The sequence below is a fragment of the Meles meles genome, chromosome 14 (genome assembly GCF_922984935.1).
Source record: "Meles meles chromosome 14, mMelMel3.1 paternal haplotype, whole genome shotgun sequence".
In the NCBI taxonomy this organism is placed as follows: domain Eukaryota; kingdom Metazoa; phylum Chordata; class Mammalia; order Carnivora; family Mustelidae; genus Meles; species Meles meles.
In genome coordinates, this window is record NC_060079.1 from 55,715,846 (window position 1) to 55,737,654 (window position 21,809).

At 36.7% G+C, this 21,809-nt stretch overlaps 1 protein-coding gene across 1 annotated transcript in view; it reads left to right on the forward strand.

The window, feature by feature from the left end:
* Nucleotides 1-21,809, forward strand: part of SCEL (sciellin) — a 323,090-nt gene that overhangs the window by 284,138 nt on the left and 17,143 nt on the right. The window contains exons 18-24 of the mRNA XM_045978345.1: nucleotides 2,918-2,977; nucleotides 6,996-7,055; nucleotides 7,693-7,752; nucleotides 8,994-9,053; nucleotides 11,498-11,560; nucleotides 15,135-15,194; nucleotides 15,335-15,394. Of these exons, the coding sequence (XP_045834301.1) occupies nucleotides 2,918-2,977; nucleotides 6,996-7,055; nucleotides 7,693-7,752; nucleotides 8,994-9,053; nucleotides 11,498-11,560; nucleotides 15,135-15,194; nucleotides 15,335-15,394 (423 nt within the window). The remainder of the gene's footprint in view (nucleotides 1-2,917; nucleotides 2,978-6,995; nucleotides 7,056-7,692; nucleotides 7,753-8,993; nucleotides 9,054-11,497; nucleotides 11,561-15,134; nucleotides 15,195-15,334; nucleotides 15,395-21,809) is intronic.

The window sequence follows — 21,809 nt, forward strand, 5'->3', positions numbered from 1 at the left end:
CCTAAGATAGATAGTCTAATCCCCTTATAGTGAGGAAAACAGTGCATGATGTGAAAGAACATGGTCACAAACCATGTTAAAATCAGAACAAAGATTTGAATCCAGTTTTCCTTATACTGATATCGAGCTCTGGCGCTATGATGCATGGTAATAAAAGTAACCTGAAGATTATAACATTGTATAAACTGTCAGTACAACAACTCAGTTCTAAATAGCAGGAATGTTTATTATTTTATTAAGAATTATTCCATTAAAATGCTTTAATCAGGGATGCCTGGGTGGCTCAGTTGGTTAAGCGGCTGCCTTCGGCTCAGGTCATGATCCCAGCGTCCTGGGATCGAGTCCCACATTGGGCTCCATGCTTGGCGGGGAGCCTGCTTCTCTCACTGTCTCTGCCTGCCACTCTGTCTGCCTGTGCTCACTCTCGCTCTCTCGCTCTCTGACAAATAAATAAATAAAATTTTAAAAAATGCTTTAATCATAACTGAGTAATGACTGAGACTTTATCATTAGAATAGTTGGCATCTATTCAGCATTTTGCACAGAGAAGAGCCACTTGTATTAAACATTTCTAAAGACTTCTGAGGCTTTAGGTACTGCTAACATATTACTCCTGGCATGAGACTGCTGTTGTCATAAGAGATTGAATTACTCTCTTTCCTCTCTTTTGTGGCTCTTCTATCCTCCTTGCTCCCATGTTATGAAGAAACCAAGGCCTTGGAAGTCTTATTAAAGATAATCAAAGGATGGACAAAAATGAGAAAGGGTAAGGTCCTACCTTGCTGGGGCTCTCTTTTTTCTAGTTAGTTTTTCACACCTTGTTAGAAATGGGAGTGTTATGCTTTCCTTGATCACAGATGAACTGTTGCACTTTATAGGCCTATCAGAGAGAGTAAGCAAAAGAATATGATGCATGCTGGTTCCATAGAATCACATGTTTGAGTTACACTGAAGTAAGTGTAGGAAATCGGCTACATAATCTCTTATTCTGTATTTTCTTAAACAATTTAAACATGAGCCAAGTCTCACATTTAATTAAGAAATATAAAGGACAAAATTGCAAAGTGAGAGGTACGCTGGGAAGTTCTCAACTGATTTAAACCAAGTACTCCTGGGGAAATTAACAACTCTGTTTTTCTGGCCATTTGGCCTGGAAACATATGATATCTATTCCAGAACATTCTTGTTTATACAGATTTCAGAGAAAACTGAATGTAACCTAAGTAACACAAAGTTTTCGTTTCTGTTTTTTTCCAAAGAAGCCAAGATCTTGAAACGATTATCAAAGTGAATGACAGGACAGATAAAACTAGGAGAGGGTGAGAACTGTTTTGATGTTTCTGAATCTTGGTTGTATTCTCCCAGATTTCACTGTGTGATCTTCTTAGTGACATTGAGAGGGTCACATCTTTGAGTTTCCTTTCTGTCTTCTGTGTTTGTTCCCTACCACCCTGATTTTCACTTTGGAGGCTCTATCTCTTTGGAGAATTCTATCTAAATTTACCCTTGGCTAATATAAAATCCCAGAGATTAATTTGACTGTGTTATTGATAGGCAAATTTTTTTTTTTAAAGATTTTATTCATTTATTTGAAAGACAGAAATCACAAGTAGGCAGAGAGAGAGAGGAGGAAGCAGGCTCCCTGCTGAGCAGAGAGCCCGATGCGGGGCTTGACCCAGGACTCTGGGATCATGACCTGAGCCGAAGGCAGAGGCTTTAACCCACTGAGCCACCCAGGCGCCCCTGATAGGCAATTTTTATAATAAAATTAATATAATTCCTATATAATAATTTTCTCCAAAAGCTTTCAGTTAATCATCAATAATATGGAATATCTATTTAGATATAATACTGTGAGAATACTTAGTGAAAAAACTTTTTTTTAAAGAGGTAAAGACCTTGATAATCTTATCAAAGCAAAGCCCAAAGGAAGTGAAAATGCCATTGGGTTAAGAATTATTAGTGTCAAAAAAAAAAAAAAAGAATTATTAGTGTCTTTAAGTCTGATCTCTGTAGGTAACAATAAGATAAAATGACTCAGCATTTTAAGTTCATAACCGTATTTTATTAGCATAGAAATAGACAATAATAGTGGGCCACATGACTTTCCCTTCTTGTTCCTAATAAAATCACTTATTTTTTGAAGAACTGTCCTAGCGTTTGATAGTAAGTTGCCTTTTATCCTAGATTTTAGGCTTGGATTTGTTTTACCCATGAGTTACTGAAATGAGTTTCTTTGTATCTAAAGAATGCATGGTCTTGACTACATTTTCAAGGTGGATCTCTAAATTAACAAAGATAGCCAAAAGCAAGGCTTGACTAAAACTCTTGTAAGTCAGCTTCTCTAAGGATGATGGTCTCAGAAGGCAGCCCAAGAGAGAGGCTGGGCAGGTATACCCTCTGGGAGGAAGGAAATTCCACCACTTTTCCTCCTCTTCTTGGCTCTGTCAACACCATAGCAGCAAGAAGTCACAATACTTCTGCCAACCCCTATAGTATTCTCTTTACTGGGTTCAGATGATCTCCTTTTGATACTACTTAGTGCGTTTTAATGAGGGTGACATGTGTCTTCCCAAGAAATGAGTCAATTTTCTTATACAAGGTGTTTTTTTCTTGCTCTTTGTAATTTGTCATAATCTAATTATATTTTTTAAAAGCATGGGTTAGGGAAATTGTTGACTTTATATGAAAACATATATTCTTATTTAAAAAATATTATTATCATTATTATTTTTATTGACATTGTTCTTATTATTTAAAAATGGAATAGGCAATTATATCTGATTTCTTGAGTAGAAATTTATATTCTGTCTGGATCCAGTACAGAACTTTGACTTACATTACTTCTCCAATCATCATTCACTTGATTCGTGTTTTAATTAATAGCATTCATTAAAACTCATTTCTTTATTCAAAGGAAACAAGACCTTGATGGATTTATTAAAGTGAATCCTGAAACAAATAAAAATATCAAGAGGTAAGACATTTAAAACTTTCCCCCTTCCCTTTGGCATTCACAAGCACATTGGAACCCTGAGTGTTTGTTGTATTCAGGAGAGTAAATTGAAATTCAAAGCTAGTTCTCTTTTCCCCCAAACATATCATATTAAGCAGTTTTATACAAATGATGCTTAGAAGTGATCTTTTGCATTTTTATTTTTTGAGTGACATTTACTATCAGGTAGATTTTGAGAAATTAAATGGGAATTTCAGTTTCTCTACTGAGTTAAATGATATCTCGTGTGTGTGTGTGTATGTGTGTGTGTGTAAATAGTGTGTGTTTGTATAAATGTATTTCTGTATATATAAATAGTGTGTATGTATAAGGGTTTGGGTATAAGAGTATGTACATGTTCTGATCAAGGTTTTCCAGAGAAACTGAAACAATAGGATATGTATATATATAGGGAGAAAAAGAGATTTATTCTAAGGAATTGGCTCATGATCTTATAGAAAGTGAGAAGTCCCAAGATTTGTAGTTTGCAAACTGGACACCTAGGAGAGCCAGTAATAAAATTTCTATTCAAATTCAAATGCCTAAGGATCTGGAGAGGTAGTATAAGATGGAGATGTCTTAAATCAAGCAATCAGGCAACCTCCCTTCTGACTTAGTCTTTCTGCTCTATCCCATCCTCAACTGATTGGTTGTGGCCCATTATGTTCAGGAGGACCATCTACTTTACTCTGTCTATACATGTAAATGTTAATCTCACCCCAAACACCCTCCCGGACATATGCAGAATAATGTATATACATATGTATACACATATATATACACTATGTATGTGGATGTATACACAGTATAAATATATAAGTGTATGTATGTGGGTGGGTAAGTAGTGTATGTGGATATATGTGGATGTGTTCATGTGTGAATGATGTGTGCATGTCTAGTGTATTTGTGTGTAGCATATGTATGTATACATGGTATATATTTAAAGATGAAGAGCTTAACAGAGTGTACTTCATTAAAAGAGTTCCGCTACCCATGAACTGTCAAGTAAATCTGGAAAGCTTATGTCCTCCTGCTTTTTATTTTTTAAAAAGCAGATGGAATATATTTAAAAACTGAGCTTGTTGGTACGTTGCTGAAAACAGTACACCAAATAATTCCATGTGGTTTCCTTTGAACTTCTTTCCATTCAGTTAACTCCATACATGATATTATTAGTTGATTCTAAAATGCGTCACTTATGCCTGCAGGCCCAGTCAGCAGAGCAGGGGCTCAGCTAGCTGAGAAGCTGGCGTGCACACTGTCAGGCTGTCCTGTTCTAGCAGCATGACATGGTCGAAGGCCCAGCAATCCAGCAAGTTAGACACTCGTGTCTGCCCCAATAGACTGAGAAGAAAGCATTGATTTCCTTGGCTACCTGGGTGGTCTGGGATGGTTACCGGAGCAGGAAGTATAAATTCTGGGTTCAAATTTTGGCTTGGTCACGTGCTAGCTGTGTCCTCATGCTTCAGTTGACTCATCCACAAAAATAGAGATCATCACACTGTCGTGCCTGGCACAGAATAACTACAAGTAATTGTTAGCAATAATGAAGATTTAGGTGAATTATGTTCTGTTAATGATTTAGATACTGTTCAAATACTTAATTTACTTTGATTCTCCAAGAAAAATTCTTGTTTTCTTAATTTTTATTTGTGAATAGTTTAAATCATCTCATTGTTTTTCATACATTGGGGGTGTGTGTGCATGTCTATGTGTGCCCCTGTGTATGCATGAAAATAAATGTTTTTTAATGTGTGTACTTGTGTTTGTGTGAGTGTGTGTATATGTGCCTTTGTGTGTGTCAGTGCACATGCATACAGGTGTGTGCATGTCTTCGCAGAGGTCCTGTGTGTGATTGCATGAAAGTGCTCACATGCTTGCATGTACATGGATACACATATATCTGTAGGCTTTTGTGTGTATATGAGTTTATATGTACATGGATGTCTATGTGTGTGCATCCATGTCCATGTATTTCAGAGTATGCACAGTGTGCGTGTGTGTGTGCATGTGCCTTGTGAGAACTTTTGGGGACAGTAGTTGTCTTTTTCTTTCACTACAGGTAATTAAGTCCTGTCGATCTTTTAAAACAAAACTAAATCACGCTCCCTCTCTTATTAAAAAATTACAGGGCTTTTCCATTTCAGGTAGAATACAATTCTAACCCTCAGTATTGGTCTCGTACTTGTTCCATACAGTATGGCCAAATTAATCTTTTTTTCTATTCCTGATTTCGTTCCTGCTTTATGTTCTCTATATGCTTTTCACACTTTGGGACTGCTTTACCCCCAACTTGTCATTTCTGACCATTGACTATAATTGTCACCACCCCTTCCTCCAATCCCAGCACCACAGGCACCAGGCATTCCTTCTTCTTTTCTTCAGAGTTTATATTGTTATCTGGAATTGTGACATTTGTTTGTTTGATTATATGCTCCCTGCCTCTAACCAAGTTAGAATGGGGGCTAAGCCTAAGTCTGTATTATTCATAGGTTTCCATAACTATTTGTGGATTAAAAGAATGATCGAATATGAGGATATATGCATTATGAGGCATTGATTCACAGTTTAGCTCAAAATATTATTTTAAATGACTACATTAATTAGCACACTCTGCTTTATTGATTTTATTTACTTTGAGATTTAAATAATCTTCCTCTTAGTTATGTGCTTTATTTAATATGTATAAAGAGATTAAGTTCTTGACAATATAATCAAAGCAAAGGCCAGAATCAACACAAACATTACAAGGGAGGGGTTACAATGCTTATTGTAATGTAATTGTAATGAGGGGTTACAATGCTTATTGTGTGTGTGTGTGTGTGTGTGTTTAAGTATTCAAATCTAGAAATAGAATTCTGGGAATTTTTTTTCTCAGACTCTTGCATTCAAATCTCATATACTGCATTTAGGCAAAAATTAACGAGAGGTAAAAAACATCAACGAGGAGTAGTCTGGGATAGAATAGTTGCTTCTGTTGGGTTAATTGTTTCATTTTGCATAGAAAATGTCTGCATTTTTTTCTTGCTGCTTTTAGCCTGGTTATATACAGTCTCAGATATCTGAATACAAGTCAAAACTTGGGTCAACATCTGATTGCTTCCAAATATCCCTATCTTTGATGTTGTATAGATGCAACCTCAGAGACTTTGTGATACCATCTTAGTAGGGCCACAGGACATGGAGAAACAGGGATTATCTTCTGTGGAGGTTCTTTACCTATGTGGCATCCTCTGTAGATCAGAGGGGCATTTGCTTGTGCTATGTATGAAGAAAACACAAAGAAACAATAAGAAAAGTAAACTTCCATTAAGATCATAAACAGAAACATTAAAGGATAACAACAAGATACTGACAGTTTTTAGTGACTACATGGAGTTTTTATTATAGTAAACATAGCTTACATTTCAGAGCTCTATAGATTTTACTACTATTTGTTGCCAACAGAACTAGTCAAAATTTGTAGTTCAAACACATAGTTGTAAGCACCAGATGCAGATACCAGGTTGTATAACATGGACCTCAACAAATTGGTATATTAATCCTAATCCGGTGTTATGAGTAGAAAACCTGCTCATGAATGTCAATCTTACAAAATATAGATTCTCCAAAGTTTATTTTAAATTCCCACAGCATGTTGGAGGTTGATATTAAGAGGATGTACTTTCTGGAATGTTCCATGAGATGCATCTATAGACTATTACAAAATGTTCAGTGCACCTAGCAAACGTTAAGAGCATAGCATTAAATAATTCATATTTGAGACAGAATCCCAGTACAGTGTTTGTGACTGGCCTAAAGCCTCTAAGATTAAATTATTGTCTCATTGAGTCTCAGAGATGTACAAATCCCTACATTCTTCTACATAGTTACTTTTAACAATCTTCTATTCTTTGGCATGATCTCAGTATTTATCCTGTTTCTGAGTTTTAATAAATGGCTTTATTCATTTGGTGTTAATCTCTCATTAACCTCATCATTTTTCTTCAATGTTTTAAAGGGGCCAGAGCCTTGACAATCTCATCAAAGTGACTCCTGAAGTAAACAGCAGTAACACAGGGTGAAGATTACATATTATCTTTCTTCTATCCCCGCCTGCATCAATTTGTGGCACTCATCAGAGAAACTGTGTGGAAAAAATCTTTGGGTTGGAATCAGAAAGTCTGAAATCCATTACTTCTCAGTGGGATGCCTTTAAGCAAGTCCCTTGAACACCCTGAGCTGAGGCTTCTTTAGTTATAAAATGAGGATCATTTATAACTGTCTGGTCTACCTCTGTCACTTGGTTGTTGCAAGGATCAAGCAAAGTAATGGATATAAAATCCCTTTAAAGCAAGAAGGCACTGTAAATGGAAATTATTAATAAAATCTAGTTTAGTAACAGCTACAGTGTTAGATGGAATACTTGTTGGGGGTCAGGTGAAAGTTTTTGGCAAATCATTTCATAGTTGCTGATTGATTTTTTAAAAACTCAATACTGTCTGAATGTTATGGTTTTATTTTGAGGGTAAATAGGAATTGAGCTATATGTTGATGATTTGTATGGACATCAAAATTTGTACCTTTATTATTGTACCTTTATTGACTTTTCTCAAAACCTAATAGTAAAATTCATCTTGAGCACATATATCTTTTAAGTAAATACTTAATTGATTTAGTTCCAGTTTTACTTATCATTTTTGCTTTTTGTTTTTAAGTTCCAAAAATCTGGATAACCTCATCAAAGTGGTTCCAAGAACAGGAAAAAGTATGCAAGGGTAAGATTTAATATGCTTCTGATTTTTTTTTGTTTCACACATACTAATGCTTAAAAGCATAACTAAATTAACGATTGTAGCAGACTGACACTGAACTCAATTAATAGTTCAAGAAAGTTCAAGAAAAGTCATGCTGACCTTCATGACCTCATATCTGAAATGTTGGACATTTTGGCCAACTAATTCTTAATATAATGGAGATGACCTTGGATTAATTAGATGAACAATTGATTTCCAAGAATGGACAAGACGCTTATGTGCATTGATTTGTTTATTCTTCTTACACAGAGGATGGCACAGAAATGGGATGGGAGATGGGAGACCATAGATGTGGGTCTAGGTCTTGGTTCTGGCCTCACTAACTGTGCAAATGAGATTGGCCACTTCCCCTATTTGGACTTCACTTTCCTTGTCCTCACAGTAAGGAAGTTGGACCAGGTGCTGTCTAGTCACTTCAATGCTAACACAATTACTCAGTACCAGTACGATGGTTGGTATCATGGACAGAGCCAAGTGCTCTTGAGTTAGATTACTTTGTTTTCACTTAATCTTTCTGTGTCTCAGTTTTTCCCTTGGAAAAAATGGGGTGATAATACTTCCTATGTTGAATGATTGTTATGATATCTTGTTCATCACAACCTCCCAAAATATCCTAAATGCAAAATATGATATGGAAAAGAAAAAGCTTAAGAGCAATTTAAATTTGAGGGGCGCCTGGGTGGCTCAGCGGGTTAGGGCCTCTGCCTTCGGCTCGGGTCGTGGTCCCGGGGTGCTGGGATCGAGCCCCGCATCGGGCTCTTTGCTTAGCTGGGAGCCTGCTTCCTCCTCTCTCTCTGCCTGCCTCTCTGCTTACTTGTAATCTCTATCTGTCAAATAAATAAATCTTTAAAAAAAAAAAAAGAGCAATTTAAATTTGAGGTTGTCTTGAAAGAAACAAGAATAAATGTGAGGATTCACTTATATATATCATATAAATCACTTGAACACTGCCTGACACATCATGAATTTTCTAAAGCCATTGGTTATTGTTTATTATTTCTATGCACAGTAATTAGGTCCAAAATATATATATATATATATACATAGTACTGGAAATCTCCAATCCTTTGAGATGATCTCTGTATTCATAAATATTATATAACAAAATATTTTTATAACAAAAAATATTTCTTGGTTTTAATATTTGCAACCACATGATGGAAATCAACCACTGACCTAATCATTTCTTCCACATTTTAAAGGGGCCAAAGTCTTGACAGCCTCATCAGAGTGTCTCCTGAAACAAACAGAATTAACCAAAGGTGAGGTTCATGGAATTCTTCCGTCTGTTTTTTTCTATTTAACCTTAAAAAAATGTAATTTACTGTTCTACCATTGAGACAACCAGTGATGGGACCCAGAATCAATAGCTTTGTGTCATAAACCTAGTATTCAAGTCCTTGCTCAGGCCTCCCGGACTGTGGGCTTCAATGGAGGATGAAGAATTTCTTAAAATATCTCTTGTCAGTATGCGATTTGTGTTCCATGCTTGGGATTTCAACATCATTCTATTTCAGCATAATAGGTCAACGTAATAATTTACATGAAAGGATATACACATGATAAAATTAGTTTACAAGTTAATTCTAAAGATTCCTTAAGTGATACAAACCTTTCTGGCCTTTTTACTCTTCAGAATGTATGACATAGTGTCCAATAATAATGCATATCCAATTAGGCAACTTGTTTAGGCCTTTGGGGTTAGCGTTGGTATGAAAGCCCATTGTGATAATAGGAAAGTCTCTTTTTAAAGGTATGATTGCCCGTTTGGGTGCTTAGAATAAAAGTAATTTATGTAATCCAAAAGTCTTCTTGTTCTGATTTAGCCTTGCATGTAGTGCATTTCTGAAGTGATTTAATTATTATCGTAGAGTAGCCTCAGTGTTACACATTCATATCATATATATTACCTGCACACTTCGGAATTAGGAAATAACTGTTTTTTAGAAGTCCCAAGTTTTGTTGTTTTGTTTGCTTGTTTTTGTTTTTGTTATTTTTAAAAAATATTTTATTTATTTATTTGACAGAGAGATCACAAGTAGACAGAGAGGCAGGTGGGGGCGGGGGCAGCAGGCTCCCTGCTGAGCAGAGAGCCCGATATGGGGCTTGATCCCAAGACCCTGAGATCATGACCTGAGCTGAAGGCAGAGGCTTAACCCACTGAGCCACCCAGGTGCCCCTGTTTTTGTTATTTTTTAGAGAGGGAAGAGAGGAGTACATGTAAGTGATAAACAATTTTATATTTTTCTCTTGTTCATTATAACCTCCAAAAATATCCTAAAAACAAAATATGATATGGAAAATAAGAAGCTTAAGAGCAATTTAAATTTGGGGTTGTCTTGAAAGAAACAAGAATAAAACTAAATTAAATTTTCATATATACATAATGGTATAAGATATGAATTCATAGCCACCTGCTTTTACATAAGGCTAAAAGGAATTCAAGTAATGAAGAAGTTTTCTTTTTTTAAGATTTTGTTTATTTATTTGTCAGAGAGAGAGAGAGAGCACAAGCAGGGGGAGCGGCAGGCAGTGGGAGAAGCAGACTCCACACTGAGCAAGGAGCACAATGCAGGATTCAATGCCAGGATTGTGGGATCAGGATCTAAGCCAAAGGCAGGTGCTTAACCAACTGAGCCACCGAGACACCCCTGATAAAGTTTTAAGTTAGCAATAATTTCTCTTAATGTAATATTAAAGTTGAAAAGAATGCATAGATAATTATTGATTTTGAATTATTTTACCAGCTGTTGCAACTTGCATCATTTTTTTTAAGATCCAAACATGTTACCTCAGCAAACACAAGGTAGATATATCAAGATTATTGAAGACTCCTGAGCAAGTCTCCAATTTCTGCCAAAAAATAAGATCAATCATTTGGCTAAGGGCATTCTGAAAGGGGACGTGAAAAAACTGAGAACAAATTGATTTGTTGATGTGTAGTGATGCTGGATGGACTTTTCTTTTTTCATTGTTTCAATTTATTTCATTACAATATTAATGTGAATGCTGTACAATCACTACTTAAGAAATCCACTTTGACACAGTCATAGCATTACTGTAAATTTATAGTTAATAAATCATTCGTTCATAAAACTGAGTAAACCAAAGAATATTGACTTTCTCCCCTTCATAAACCCAAGGATTAGTTTTTAAATGACTCAAGAAAATTGGTGACATAGCATTCTTACACTTGACCATGATATCTTCGTGTGACATTGACTGTATTTCTGTCTTCTTGAGGAGTTAAAACTCATTGTATCTGGGGTCAAAGGTCAAGAAAATCATGACAGAGTAACTCCAAGGTACCTCTCTCAGGATTACTATGATGACAGTGCAAAACATGGTGCAGATAAAAGGAATTACGCTGAGCATAGAGGGAAGATGATAGTGGAAAGGAGTGTGAGGATTGGGGTCCAGTTGCTATGTTTCAAAACCTGGTTCATCATCTGTTACTTCTTCCTACTTGCCCCCAAAGAGCCTTAAACTCCATGAAGCTCAATTTCTTATTTGTAAGGGGAGCGTGGTAGTATCTACCTCAGTAGGTTTTTGGGGATTTTTTTAAAACTTCGTAAAGTAGAAACTTGGCAAGCATTACTTTTTATCCAGGATCCCATTGTATGATCCACATGTATCAAAAGAAAAAAATGTCAGTCATAAAATTTGCAGATTTCTAGCTGAATTTAAACTTTTATTTTGTTTTTAGCAGGAAAGAAAGTCTTGATGAACTTATCAGTGTAAGCCCCAAAGCTGTCAAAAACATGGCTGGGTAAGAGAGAGATGTTATTTGCTTGTTTGTTTTGGCTTTTTTTCCCCCTCTTTTAGTACAGTACGAACATAAGTGGTTTATAGACATTCTGTGGGCAAACTGCATGTAGGTATTAAAAAGCCATCACAATTTTGATATGTTCCAGAAAAAAAAATCTATTTGTTACTAGCAAGAAAGAGTGATAGCTGGAGAAAATAATATGGTAGTGACTTCCCTTCTTTGTTTCTGGAACTGATGAAAATGTATTAATAATAGTTAATGTTTAAAAAGACCTAGAACATTTTATTAGATTCATCATCAACAATACCATGCACTTCATTTTTAAGGAGTGTTCTCTGCTAGTCAGCAGAAATATTATGAGCCATATTGTTTCTTAGATTGTTTGATGCTTCCAGCCAAGTGATGGACCTAAAATCTGTTATTTCTTTAGGTGGTATATATAAGATGATTAAAAATCATGTTTTCTCTGGTTACGTGAGGACTTTTAATACTGTTTCACACTAAAGGAGTATATAGATAATATATATAAGATTACATGTTATATATAATATATATATACATATATACACACATGCCACTTAAGAATGTTCTCATGATTTCCCTTATTGAGTTTAGCTGGTACATATAAAATTGCGAAATTTTAGAGATGAAGGAAAGAGAACTCCCAGCCCTGTTAGTCTGAATAGTTTGAAACCTGCTGTTCCAGGCAAATCTATTCCATTTCCAGGAGAGGAAACAGACTCACAAAGGCTAAGTGAGCTAACCAGGAACACAGAGAAAACTGGTGGGAGACTGGTAGTAGTTCTGTGATATGCTAAGCAGAGAATAATTACTGAGCACCTACTGGGTTTGAAGCTTACAACTAGGTATCATTAGTTGCACATTAGGTATAATTATAGGCCATGGACGCCAAAAAGAGAATTCAGTAGACATACTCAATCTTATTAACAGCAGGCAATTATCATGGATTAAAGCTAATTATGTACTGGGGGCACAGAGATGTTACTCCAAGACAATAATAGGTTGTCAATTTAATATATTACATTTTGGAACACTCATATTCTGCTTGCTGAATATAGAATGCATTGTCAGGACATTGCATTTAAAAAGAAAAGGTGACATTGACTAGCTAATTTAGTAAACATGACAGGCAGTCAACTTCATATTCATAGATTCCTAGGAGTAGATGTTAGGGATGGGCAGATTCTTAGAAATGGTCCAATCTCCTTATTTTAACAGATGAGAATAGTGAGGCCAGGAACAAAAATCTCATAGTCTCCTGTGACTCCCAGGCCAACTCCTGGTCTCAAAATCACAGACACAAACTTTGATCTTAAAATAAATCAAAGTTAATTAAGCACCTATGGAAATATAAAGCGAGGATTGTTGCTCTTGCCATGGGATGGCCCAGAAATGTCTTGTACTGCTCTTCAGAGTCTCTTGAAATATGCCTTCATACATGACAATGGCACAAATGTGCAAATGACTGCAAAACTTTACAGCTCTTTAACTACATGGTGGCAATAATGGCCAAATATTCGGATATTATCTCTTTGCTACATCCTTGAAGCCAAACAAATGAAAGCAGTCACTTGAGTAGGAAGAATGTTACATTTCCTGGATAAACTTTAGATACAAGATTCTTTTGTGTGCAGGGATCCAGGGCCTTAAAAAAAAAAAAAAGGTCTATACATTTGTTATTTTTAGTTCATTGAGATAAACTGCATGATGCTATCAATCAAGGCAATTCAGAACTGACACCAAGATCTTTATTTTGTTAAAAACACCATGCTGTCTTTTTAGGAGTAGTGGTAAAACATAGCATCTATTTCTATATTTTCTAAGCTAGGATTTCTCAAACTGTAGGTCAAAACCCGTTAAAAGGTCTTGTAATTAATGTAGTAAGTGGCAATCAGCTTTTTTTTCAATTAACTAAACTAATTAAATAGAAGGGAGAATATGAGTGTTCCTATGTAGTAAAGGTGTTATTTAATGAAATTTGTGTTTGCTTCTGTATGTCTGTCTGTCTGAAAAGAGAGTATTGGGATGTGATGCAAAACGTATTTCTTCATGGGCTTTATGAAACAGTAATTTGAATATCACTGTCCAGGCTGTTAGATAAATCAGCTTTTCTGTGCTTATCAGAACAGTGAAAATGGAAGTTCTCATGGTTGTGTGTGTAGCTTATTCTAATTTTGCTGGTACACGAATATTACATGCAGTTATACTGAGAAACATGGTGATTAATTTATATGTTAAAAGACTATGGCCTTTGAATTCTTTTTCTTCTAATATGTGAAATTAACCTCACTTTATTTTATTTTAATTCCAGTGTAGTTAGAGGTATACAATAACCTCACTTCAGAGGTTATTGTCTTTTAGGCACAGTTGAGCTTTATAAGATTTGCAGTCAGTTCATGCAAGGAAATTGTATTTTGGATAGCTGTCATATGTTATCATTCCTTTAATAGTATTTGTAGATACCAATTGATTATCTTTAATTGCAAGTACTATTATTGGAGATAATTCAAAACAGTAAAAATTCAATTAGTGGCTTTCTGTCTACCATGAAAATCTGAGAAGAAACTGAGTGAAGCCAGGAGCTGGGAAGCACATTCATGGAAACATTAGGGCTGAGGGAGGGAAATGCAGAACTTTCTTTAGAACTTTTTGGTGATGAAGCTCTAAATGCCTTCCCTTCAGTTCTTAACTTTGTTTCAATCTTTTTGATGGGTAAAATGTCTCTTATTTTTCTATAAGGAAAAAGGGCTGCTGAGGGAGTGGGAAAAGGGAGACAGACAGGTTGCTGTCCAAGAGGGTATGGAAAAGCCAGTGTTCTCAGTCCTGCAATTTCTTGCCATGACAGGCTATCTTATTTCCCGGAATAAATATTAAAAAGGGGTTTAAGGGAACACTTTGAAAAATCATCACTTAAAACAAGGTATTATACTGAGGCAGTGAATGGCAGCAAACTATGTAGGAAGAAATACTGTTCATGACTGAGAAAAGGAACTGGTGGGGCTTACAGTAGGAAGTGGACAGTCTTCAGAGTCGTAAGTCATTTGACCATGAACAGCTGCGTTTAATTCAGCTTTTTAGTTATTGTAAAGGAAAAAAAAGTCACCAATTTAGTGGATTGCTGGGATTTTCCATGCCAAGCCTTAGGCTAAGTATAATCCCAATTTTAGAGCTTATTAAAAAATATCTTCAGTTGAATGTGATCTTAAAAATAACAAAGAAAAGGACATGAAAATCAGCATGTATCTTCATAATGCTAAAACACTACAGAGTGCAAAGTTGTTAATCACCAGATGTTTGCTGTGAATGCCTGCCAGCGTGCCCCTGTGGATGTGCTCTGGCTATGAAGTATGTAAAGTCAGAGCAGCTTCTCTTCTAAGCCAGCATAATTTGTCCCCCTAAATTAGCTGGAAATCTTATTTCAAGGCTGTTCTATGCCAAACCAGTATGTATAATACTAAACGATAAGAGAGCTAATCTTTTCCTCTAATTCCAGCCAACTTGAACCTGCATTTTCTCTAACACAAACTTCTTTAATTTTTTTTTCCACTTAAAGAAATCAAGATCTTGATAAGCTTATCAGAGTGACTCCTGAAACTCTCACCAACAACCAGAGGTAACGGAACTATATTCGTTTTTGTGCTTTGGTCAGGAAGAATGTTTTGTTTTATTGTTATTTCAAACAGACTTGTAACCCGAATGCTCCTGCCAAAACTTTATCATTAACCTGCTCTCCTTTTATTTTTCTATTTAAAGAAACCAGGATCTGGATAACCTCATCAAAGTGAATCCTGCAGTGACCAGAAGCAATCAGAGGTAATCAGATAAAAGCAGTTGTTTCATGTTTTCATCTGTCTGTTGCCCCTGGGTGGAGTGGATTTATAATGTTGCTTTATTGATCTAGCCCAACCAAAAACCTATCCCTAATCTGAACTTTTTTTTTTTTTCCCCTCTTTCAAACAGTGAAGGCTTGGACAATCTCATTAAAGTGAAATCTTCAGTTCTCAGAAACCCTGAGCAGTAAATGACTTTGCCTAAGTATCTTGATAGATCCAAACCTTCTAGTGAGGAATTTTGTTTCCTTCTCTCCCAAAAAAGAGAGTTTTTCTTTTCTTTTTCTTTAGTGTTCAAGTGAAGACACAATTATAACTCATGTTTCTCCTGTCAGCAAGGAAACATGTTGCATTCTTCTGGAATCAACAATCAAACCACTCTTGACTCAGTTCTAACTTAATTTGCAGTAAGACAGCTTAGTGTTCCTTCTCTGTAGCAAATAGAGTGTTATATCAGGAGAAAAAGTATTTTGAGGAATTGAACCAAACTGGTGGCTCATATGGATGACTGTAGAGCATCAGAAAGGATATTTAGGGTCCTCAAAATCACAGGTTCACAGTCTGTGTGGGCTCACAAAATATTACAGCAGATTTTGTCTGTGAACTTCCAGTTTGAGTTCTACAAATATCTTACAATTTACTATCTCTATGTGACGTCTTTCACCTAAAGTCCTTTATTTATAAACAATAAGATAATATAAGCTAATAAGATAATATGAGCTAATGCCCCAGAGTACCTTATATTGGAAATTCAAATTCAAATTGTCTGCAATGTTATCATGATAAACACAGAGCTGAGAACTGTAGTCTCAATATTTTAAGATCAAGAAAGCAAGTTAACCTAGGGAAAAGTGCTGCGGACCCGCTGGGAGAAAGAAGACCTGTAATACACACTCACTGGCCCAGCTCTTCTATCTCCTAGTTTGTTGTCTACATTCGTGCATTATTTTGCCATTTCTGTTTGTATGTTTTTATCACTGTGCTGCTGGGGTCTTTGGAGTAGGCGGGCATAAAGAGGTTTGAAGAGCCATCCCTACTGAGAGTAGCATTTATCGAGCACCTCTTGTGTGACTGGCAATTTCTATACATTTTATTCTTACAACTACCCAAGAGAAATTTATTCACAAACCCTGTTTTATAGAAGAGGAAACTGTAGCTCAAAGACATTAAATGACCTATTAAGAAAGAAAACACATCCCAGATCTAAACATCTAAACTTACACCTTTCTGATGTCACTGTCTAGAAGAAGAACAAAAAATCTGTGGCCAAAACAGTTCAGACCCCCTTTTTCTGTCCACCCTTCATATTCCCCACAGCCTCTTCCCTTCTAAGTCCCCACTTCCCACTCTGCAGCCAAAGGACTACAATTAGAAACATTTATTCTAGAAAGTTATCATGAAAGTGACAGGAAGGAGAGAAAGTAGTCTCCTAGAGGTTTCCTGATAGCTGAAATGATAGCAGACTTCTGCTGACCCTGCTACTGAGAATTGTATGGAAATATCTTTGTTAAGTAAAACCATTTCTTCATAGTGGTTTTGGTTGGGACAGATTTTTCTTTTCATTAGTAACAGTATGAGGAGGTTCCCCACCATGTTGGAAGTGGTTAACTTTACTAACCACATGCAGAATCACTAACAGTGATTAGTGTAGCCAACTCTTCCCTCAGATTCCACAAAATGTACTACTGTTTCTCTCTCTCTCTCTCTCTCTCACACACACACACACGCACACGCACATGCACACACAAGCTTTCCCCTTTATCTCACTTTCCCTTCCTTCCCTCCTTCTGGCAAATGTGCTTTGTTGACAGACAATGGCAACTTTCTCATAAGCATTTCTTTGCCTATTGTCTATTAGAAGACTCTAATTTTATAAAAAGGTAGTTTGTATTTCAGCACTTCTAGAACAATTTTTGTAGAAAGAAGACATTTTCCTTATATGGATGAGATTCCTAAGAAAAGGAAATTTTGAAATATTGGCCATCATGTTGCTTTCAGAAGGCAGCTTGCTCCATGAATGTAACCTAAGCAATGTCTCACTGTTCTGTAGGGGTGACACCAGATTTAATTATGACCAGCCAGGCTGTCCAAGCATTAGAGCAGAACAGACGAACAGGAAAGCTACATATTTGAAAAAAGTGACTTCATTCAATTGGCACAGCCACCTGCAACTATAATGTATCTATCATACCCACTTGATTTTAGCAGGGCTGGGGGAGGATAGGGTGAGGGCGGGGGAAAGGAGCATTTTAAAGCGTCTCCCAGAGGAATAACAGCCACAGGCACTTTTACATCCAATTCAATGTGACAAGAGCACCGATTATTTAATAGTAGAACAGCGTGAATCAGAGTCCTTTTTATGTGACTTTGCTGACATTTCCAGCAGCTGCATATTTAATTCACAGTTAGCGGCAGAATAAACTTTGGTCATCGATCTGAATGTAAGCAGGTATCTCTGAGCTCCTTCTAGGAACACAACAACTTGAACAAATGCAGATGTGCACAGAATTTCCTTTATTCAGGGAAAAACTGCGTGGCTTTTAGCAGGGACAGTTTCACATTTTCATGGGACCAACATAAAAGGAAGACATTCAATCATCTGTAGCCTATAAACTGCTGCTCCCAAGTGAGGATTGAAAAGCAGCTAGTGCCACTTAGGCCTGTACAGTTAGGAAAGGCATCCTTCATCTGAAGTGAAAAGAATATTCTGAAGTATTTGTATTATTGCACTTCCATATTTTAAGGGCTTCCTATTGGCTAAAACATATACACCTCCAAGTTTTAGTATTCCAACAAGAGAAGATGTTCTTGCTATCTTCCTGATGCAGATTTCTCATATATCTGCTCAAGAAAGAAAGCTGGGGGGTGGGGGGGGGAGGGATAATCTCGACTCTTTCCAGTGTTTCATTCCCCACGAAATCAGTAGGCTATTTTGGATGTTTCTATCTCAGGAACTAAGACACTTGATCTTCCCTAATACTACCATAACCGGATTATAAATCTGTCTCCTAATTGGTCCCTCTGCTGTCAGTTTTGCCTCCTGATCTTCAGTCCATTGGCAGCAGTATAGAGTGACCTTCCTAAAACACAAATCTGATCATGTCATTCTGATCAAATCCAGGGGCTTTCCATTGCCATTGGACAATGACCATACTCCTTAACATGGTTTCCAAAGTCTACCTTATCCTGCCTCCACAGGTTTTCCCACTCCTACCTCCATCATACTCCCCCCACCAGCAAACCCCACCCATCCTTCATCTGTATTGCACTAACTTCTACTTATCCCTTAGGTCTCAAAATAGGTGTCTCTTACTTAGCTCTGGGAAGTCCCCTGGACCCACCACACCTGTCTCAGGTGCTTCCTCTAGAAATTCTCAAGCTCTCTGAACTTCCTGTCCCATGGCTTTTGTCTCATAGAGGGAATTATTATTTAATCATCTCCAAGGATTGGGTCTGTCTTACTCCCTTCTTTATTTGCAATGCAGAATATAATGCTTGCTCCCAATTAGGTGCTTAACAAATACTTTGTGACTCAAAGGCCAAAATCTCAAACTAATAGAGGACCTCTGATCATCCAGCTACTAAAGCTTATTGCTTTCCAGGTCTAACATTCTGAGCCCCCAGGAGTGAAATCAGGTTGAAGGAATCTGATACCTTATGATTGGTCTGCTTGCTTAAGCCAATGACTATCTCTTGCTCATGACATAATCTCAATCAACCGTGGTGAATTTGAGTCACTAAAATTCTTGGTTACATCTTATATTTAAAATACCTATGTTGTCCAATTTCTCTATGGACATGTTAATTTCTTAAATATAAAATATTAACGCTTCTCTCATTGAAAAGAACTATCTATAAATTGAGTCCATTTTGCTGTGTCAACAGAACTGAAGAATTATACCAGTTATCTCACTGTATTCTATACTCCTTTCAGAGAGCCAAATATTCCCTTTGAACTAAAGCTTAATGCCTAAGATTTAGTTCTTGGCACAAAAGAACTGCCATAGTAAATTTTTTATATGGAGGCTCTTAATTTTGCAAATGTGTTTGGTACTCTACAAAAGCAATTTAAGTAAGCTGTAGAGAGAGAAACATATTGCAGCTTTTAATAAATACCTCCCACACCCTCATGAGAGAGGAAGAGCAGTGGTGAGTGAGCTGTTAACTTTCAGGCAGAGCTTATCTCAAGAGAAGTTGTATAACACCAGACATAGTAATACCTATTTTTTTCTTAATCTGATCTGTAAGGGACGTGTCATCTTCCTTAATGAGAGAGTGGAAAACAAATTACATTACTATAGCAAGGATAAATGGCTTATATTCAAAAGTTGTGCAATGACACAACGTAACAGATGACTCATTCCCCCTCCCCCAAATTTTCAAATCTACATTTTAAAAAAATCTTTTTAGTTGCAAAGGTTAAAATTTCTTTTTAGCATTTCTCACTGTGTCCACAGAGAACTTTCCTTGGAGCTAATTCCAACTGCTCATAAATGTACACAGGTCTTCCTTCCACTGCAACTGCCATGGAAAGGTTCACAATCAAGCTTTTGCTCCACCCTGCTGCATGGCTCCGGGCTTCTATAAAAATCCTCTTGTCACACTTTGACTCACAGTGTTTCATTTTCCACCATAGTGTAAAAGACAGGATGCAGTAGATATGTTCTTAATTAAAGAGTGCAAATTTATTTCTATATCCTTCAACTTGAGAAGTTTATGGGCAATCTGAACTTCTTTTATTGGATCTTCAGATCTAGCTGATGACATCAATCAGGGTGAACAAACAGCAAATACACATTCTGTGCTTTTCATAATCTGGAACTTTTCATCTTGCTTTAAATATTGGTATAGATTATTCAGAATAAAATCTTATAATTTACTCTACCAAACTTGATATGTGATGCTGTTTAATAAAAACACCAAAAATTCTATGAAACCACTAATAATATGGCTTACTCGATGGTTCGTAGTTACATCACTTTGGGAGCATGCTTCTTTGAAGATGTGCACAGGTTCCAATTTTGAGTTACCTACTTGTAGTTGGGAGCATGCTTCTTTGAAGATGTGCACAGGTTCCAATTTTGAGTTACCTACTTGTAGTTATTAGAGTTATTGAGTTACCTACTTGTAGTTATTAGAAGCTAACTTCTTATTCTTCCTCAGGTCCAAACTCATTCCTGCTCTCCCTCATGATAGCTGGGATCCAAAAAGGCTTGGGTCCTGAGGCAAGGGTGGGAGGATACACAAAGATCCAGTATCTGCAGCAGCCAGGAACAAATGGAAAGTACCAGCAAAAGTGAGGATGTCCAGGATCAGACTAACAAACTAAATGTAATTGTGTTTTGAGGGCAGAAGCAGATCTCTGTTGGTTTTCTAGGGTTGTCATAACACATACCACAAACAGAATGGCTTAAAATAGAAATTTTCTCACAGTGCTAGAGGCTGAAAGTCCAAGAATAAGATGTCTGTAGGACTGGGTCCTTCTGAAGATTGAGAAAGAAGATTCTATGTTTTTCTCCTTGGCTTCTTGAGGATTGCCTTTATCCTGTATCTTCACATTGTCTTTCATCTGTGTGTGTCTTAAACCAAATTTCCTCTTCTTGTAAAGACATCAGTCCAACTGGATTAATGCCCACTCCAATGACCTCTTTGGAACTTGATGACCTGTGTGAAGACCCTATCTCTAAAGAAGGTCACTTTCTGACCATACTAGCATTAGGACTTCAACATATGAATTTGGTGGGAGAACACAATTTGACCCATAACAACATCCCAAAACAAGGAAACAAAGCCAGAGTTGAAAGCTGTGTATAAAAAAGAAATATATGTAATTCAGGGGTGAAGTAAGGCAGGTTCTGGGTGACTGACACCAATGGAGATAAAATATCCATCACTGCCTTTACTGATCTTTTTCTACAAGGTCAGGGTGAACACTGTGTCTAGATGTGGGTAGAGCTGACTGCCTTAAAGATTCAGAGTCTAATGTCTTCCCCTTCGGGCCCCTTAAATATCTTTTCCCAGAGCTAGGTAAGGTAGTTAAAGATTTCTCCTGGGGAAGTAGAAAAAGAGAATTTAAGCTCAATTTCCTATTTCAGTATGTTTGGAGAAGCTTCCATGTACAAGGCCATGTAAGGCCATGGTAATGAGACTCTACTCCCAAGTTGTAGTGAAAACCACCAGTGTCCTTAAAAAATGGCACTCAGTTCATCCTATGTTAGCAGTGGAAGGAGAGTCATTTGCTGGGACAACATTCTAATTCCTCCAAGATTCACAGTTCTGGTGATCTCACTATTTACTACTGCCAACCATCCCAGTTGGCACTCCTAAGGGAGTGGATTATATAACATTATGGTTCATTTTTTCATTTTATTTCATTATCCCCCAAGTATTTAGTAAAG